Raw genomic sequence first — 5,619 nt, 5'->3', positions numbered from 1 at the left:
AAAAAAAAAAAAAAAAAAAAAAAAAAAAAAAAAAAAAAAAAAAAAAAAAAAAAAAAAAAAAAAAAAAAAAAAATATTGATAGTTAATTTTGGCAATTATTCAGCCTGGAGATACAGTGAAACCCCATCTTTGCAAAAAAATACAAAAATTAGCTAGATGTAGTGGTGTACGCCTATAGTCCCAGCTACTCGGGAGGCTGAAGTAGGAGAATTACTGGAACCCAGGGAGATCAAGGCTACAATGAGCTGTGATCATGCCACTGCACTCCAGCGTGGGTGACAGAGTGAGACTCTGTCTCAAAAAAAAATTGGTAACTGTGATAATGACGTTGTTATCCAAGGAACTGTCTTACTGTTTTTTGTTTTAGAAATACAATACCTTGAAAATGCTGAATGAGTCAAATGTATGTGGGAGTTACAGTTTTTGCTCTACTTTTGTATATGTTTAGAAATGTGCACAATTAAACATAAGGAAGGAATACATTTTCTCTATATATCGTACCTAACATTTAGATAAATGTTGATTATTCTTATTTTTAGAAAGGATTCAAATGTGGGCCGGGTGAGGTGGCTCACAACTGTAATCCCAGCACTTTGGGAGGCCAAGGCAGGTGGTTCACAAGGTCAAGAGATCAAGATCATCCTGGCCAACATGGCAAAACTCCGTCTCTACTTAAAATACAAAAATTTAGCTGGGTGTGGTGGCACGTGCCTGTAGTCCCAGCTACTCCGGGAGGCTGAGGCAGAAGAATTGCTTGAACCCGGGAGGCAGAGGTTGCAGTGAGCTGAGATCATGCCACTGCACTCCAGCTTGGTGACAGAGCAAGACACTATCTCAAAAATAAACAAAAAAACAAAAAGGATTCAAATGTAAACAGCAAAAGAAATGTGAACCATTCCTTTCCTACAGTGATAAACATCTTCCTTTAAAGTAGGAGTGTTCTTTTTTTTGTGTGTGAGACAGGGTCTCACTCTGCCACCCAGGATGGCGTGCAGTGGCACAGTCATGGCTAACCAGAGCCCTGACCTCCCAGGCTCAAGCGCTCCTCCCCACTCAGCTTCCCAAGTAGCTGGGGCTACAGGTATGTGCCACCACACCTGACTAACTTATTTTTTATTTGTAGTAGAGATGGGGTCTTGCCATTTTGCCCAGGATAGTCTTGAACTCCTGGGCTCAAGTGATCCTCCTGACTTGGCCTCCCAAAGTGTTGGGATTGCAGGCATGAGGCATGGTGCCCAGCCAAGAGTATTTAATTTAGGCTGTTGGGCCCTTCGAAACTATATTCGAAAGTCTGTGTCTCTATGTAAATCTGCATTTAAGGATAGCGAGAAATCACTTTTATCAGATTCTCAGAGGGATCTGTAGCCCAAACAAAGGTTACAGTCTACTGTTTTAAAAAAATATGTTTTATAAAGTAAAATTTCATTCACAGACAACCTATAAAGTTCTCATACACTGTAAAAACCTGTGGCTTTGACAAAATAGGCCCCCCGAGGTACTACACTTTTGTGCAATTTTCCTGTAACATAACCTAAATGCTTCCCAAAATAATTGCCTTCCAAAGCCAAAATACTCATGCAAAAAAATCCAAACATAGTATTAATAGTATAATCATAAAAAAAGGTTTAAACACCTTACCTTCTGAAGTTCTGCCACAATGACAGTGAATTGATGTTCACAAAGAAGTTTCCATAAAGCCAGTGCCTGGTATGATTTTCGAACCAACTGCTGAATTGCCTGAAGTGAACTCTTTTCACTTAGTTGAGCCTCTAACGAGAAAACAAAACTAATAAACTATTATAAAATAACATAGGTTAAGTTGCTTTATTTCAAATAAAAACTATAGTTAAGGTTGAAATCTCCATTGTTTTTCTCCCAGCCTCCATCATAGGCAACCATGATTATCAATAGTATTTATGTTTTTATCTTCTCCATGTACATATATATATGGTTCTGTGTTTGTGTATGTACACATAAACCATAAAAATATTGCTGTATTTTTTAACAAATACACCATCGCTTTTTCTACTCAGTTATATGTTCACAGGCTATCTGCATTGATAAATATAAATCTAGTACACTTATTTTCATTGCTGAGTGTTCCATCACGTAAGCATACCACAATTTAGCCCATTTTCCACTTGGAGGACATTAGACTGTTTCCAGTCTTTTGATACTAAAACAGTGATGCAATAAATATTCTTAAAGAACATCTCCTAGAAAGTATAGTCAAGGTAGGCTAGGACTGAGTTTCTTAAACCCTAGATCAATGTGCACTGGTGAGTCATGAAATCAATTTAGTCATTATAACTTTTCCCTTACCCCTCAAATATAGAAAGTAGAAAAGAATTTTAAAATGAAAGAAATATGAGTATAAAACAGGTAGAATTATTTCAGGAAAATCTATTTCTGTTTGTATGTATGGTTTTAAACATCTGAGTCATAATGTAAAACATATTTCTTTCTTTCTTTTTTCTTTTTTCAGATGGAGTCTCGCTCTGTCGCCCAGGATGGAGTGGAGTGGTATGATCTCGGCTTGCTGCAACCTCCGCCTCCCAGGTTCAAGTGATTCTCCTGCCTCAGCCTCCTGAGTAGCTGGAATTACAGGCATGCGCCCACTATGTCCAGCTAATTTTGTATTTTTAGTAGAGATGAAATTTCACCCTGTTGGCCAGGCTGGTCTTAAACTCCTGATCTCAAATGATCTGCCCACCTTGGCCTCCCAAAGTGCTGGGATTACAGGTGTGAGCCGCTGCACCCAGCCATGTACAATATGTTTCTTACTGTTGGAAAAAGTTTGAAAAAAACTACTCTAAGGATATATACATAGAAATGACACTATCACCATTAAGATTATATGTTTAGCTTTTACCAGATATGATAAAATTGCTCTCCAAAGCAGTTATTTCAGTATAAACTGCCAGCAATTCAAATGCTCCTATTTGTATAAATCCTCACCAATGTTTGGCAATGTCAATCTCAAAGCCATACTGAAATATCATTAGTGGCTCAGAAAAAAAAAATTTGCAAAATGGTGGCTGGGAACAGTGGCTTATGGCTATAATCCCAGTACTTTGAGAGGCCAAGGTGGGCAGATCACTTGAGGCCAGGAGTTCGAGACCAGCTTGGCCAACATGGCAAAACCCCATCTCTACTAAAATACAAAAATTAGCCAGGCATGGTGGCACACGCCTGTCATCTCAGTGCCTCAGGTGGCTGAGGCACAATTACTGCTTGAACCCGGAAGGTGGGGGTTGCAGCGAGCTGCAATGGCACCATTTCACTCCAGCCTGGGCAACTGTGCAAGACTCTATCTCAAAACAAAACAAAACAGAGCAAAACAAAAACAAAATTAAAAGATAGGCAAACAATTTCAACTTTTTTTTAAAAGAAGAAAAAATTTAAAAGACAACAAAAAAGAATTTGCGAAATGATGAATAGAAATCTAGGGTCCTGAGAAGGAAAGACAGTAGCTTGGGACAAAAGTAAATGGCTGAGTCTTAAGAAAGTTCTATTGACTGGGCGTGGTGGCTCACGCATGTAATCCCAGCACTTTGGGAGGCCAAGGTGGGCGGATCACCTAAGGTCAGGAGTTTAAGACCAGCTTGGCCAACATAGTGAAACCTTTTGTCTACCAAAAATACAAAAACTAGTTGGGTGTGGTGACATACAGCTATAACCCCAGGTATTCGGGAGACTGAGACAGGAGAATTGTTTGAACCAGGGAGGTGGAGGTTGTAGTGAGCCCAGCTTGCACCACTGCATTTCAGCCAGGGCAACAAGAGCAAAACTCCATCTCAAAAAGAAATAAAAATAAAATGCTGTAGCTGCTATGAAACAGCAAGGCAGTTCATCAAAAAATGAACAGTTCATTACAAATTGATAGAATTAATATTATAACCACATGTTACAGCAATTCCACTTCCACATATATATGCAAAAGAACTGAAAGTAGAGATTTTAATTTGTTATTTGTTCAACCATGTTAAAAGCAGCATTATTCACAATAGCCAAAAAATGGAAGTAACTCAGTATCTATCAGCAGATGAATGGATAAAGGAAGTGTGGTATGTGTGCACATATACACATACACACAATAGAAATTACTCAGCGTCTTAAAAAGGAAGAAAATTCTGACATGTTACAACATGGATGAACTTCAAGGAAAGTAGTATGCTAAGTGACATAAGCCTGTCACAAAATGAAAAATTTGATTTCATTATAATAGGGTACCCAGAGTAGTAAAATTCAGAGACAGATAGAATGGTGGTTGTCAGGGACCTGGGATAGGGTAAAAAAAAATGGGGAGTTATTGTTTCTTTTTTTTTTTTTTTTTTTTTGAGACAGAGTCTGGCTCTGTTGCCAGGCTGAAGTGCAGTGGCACGATCTTGGCTCACTGCAACCTCTGCCTCCCAGGTTCAAGCGATTCTCCTGCCTCAGCCTCCTGAGGAGCTGGGACCACAGGCACGCACCACCATTTCCGGCTAATTTTTTGTATTTTAGTAGAGACAGGATTTCACCACGTTGGCAAGGCTGGTCTCAAACTCCTGACCTCAGTTGATTCACCTGCTTGGTCTCTCAAAGTGGTGGGATTATGGGCGTAAGCCATTGCATCCACCCCAGAGTACCATTTTGGGGAAGATGAGAAAAGTTCTGGAGACGGATATCAGTAATGGTTACATAAAATGAATATACTGAATGCCACTAAACTGTACACTTAAAAATAGTAAAACATTAAATTTTATGATATATATTTTACAACAATAAAAAAATAATAATGAAATAGGTGTGTCTCATGTTTTCTGATGGAGGAAGGAACAAAAATGTATATGCTAAAAAGAGTTAGGGAAATATACAATATCCATATTATCCTACTTTCCCAATCACATTTTTTTTTTGAGGCAGGGTCTCACTCTGTCACCCAGGCTGGAGTGCAGTGGCATGATCTCAGCTCACTGCAACCTCCATCTCCCAGGCACAGGTGATCCTCCCAACTCAGCCTTCCAAAGTGCTGGTATTATAGGCATGAGCCACCACCCCTGGACCCAGTCACACTGATATTTTCATTACAAATACATGCGTACAGACAAAGTACATCTTACTAACAGAGGTCCATTTTTTCCTATTAAAGTAATATAATTTTACTGGGATCATTTACGCTTAACTGATGAGAAGCAGTAATTTACCATGAAACTTCCTCTGCAGCTCCTGTTGCATTTGCTGGGGATTTCCGTTTTCAGGACGCATGAATCCTATCAGCCTCTGCTGCACTTTAGCAGTGCTGAAACAGAAATTGCAGAATGTGTGTGTTTATAACAGCTTTATTGAGATACAACACATACTTATACAGTATAATTCAAACATTTAATATGGATAATTTAAAAAAATAATTCGTAAGGTTGGGCAACCATCACCGTAAGGGCTGGTTGCCACGAAAAAAAATTGACAAATTTAAGAAAGAATTCTCTCGGCCGGGCGCGGTGGCTCAAGCCTGTAATCCCAGCACTTTGGGAGGCCGAGATGGGTGGATCACGAGGTCAAGAGATCGAGACCATCCTGGTCAACATGGTGAAACCCCGTCTCTACTAAAAATACAAAAAATTAGCTGGGCATGGTGGT

At 39.2% G+C, this 5,619-nt stretch overlaps 1 protein-coding gene across 2 annotated transcripts in view; it reads right to left on the bottom strand.

Annotated features, from left to right (window-relative positions):
- NUP155 (nucleoporin 155) overlaps positions 1-5,619 on the bottom strand; it is an 81,744-nt gene that overhangs the window by 20,218 nt on the left and 55,907 nt on the right. For both annotated transcript variants that reach the window (XM_017548238.2, XM_017548239.2), the window contains 2 exons: positions 5,187-5,281; positions 1,639-1,769 (listed from right to left, as the gene is read on the bottom strand). In XM_017548238.2, the coding sequence (XP_017403727.1) occupies positions 1,639-1,769; positions 5,187-5,281 (226 nt within the window). The remainder of the gene's footprint in view (positions 1-1,638; positions 1,770-5,186; positions 5,282-5,619) is intronic.

The sequence above is a fragment of the Cebus imitator genome, unplaced genomic scaffold (genome assembly GCF_001604975.1).
Source record: "Cebus imitator isolate Cc_AM_T3 unplaced genomic scaffold, Cebus_imitator-1.0 Scaffold205, whole genome shotgun sequence".
NCBI classification, from domain to species: domain Eukaryota; kingdom Metazoa; phylum Chordata; class Mammalia; order Primates; family Cebidae; genus Cebus; species Cebus imitator.
The sequence above is the reverse complement of the archived record's forward strand: the minus strand, read 5'-3'. Positions and strand labels throughout refer to the sequence as shown.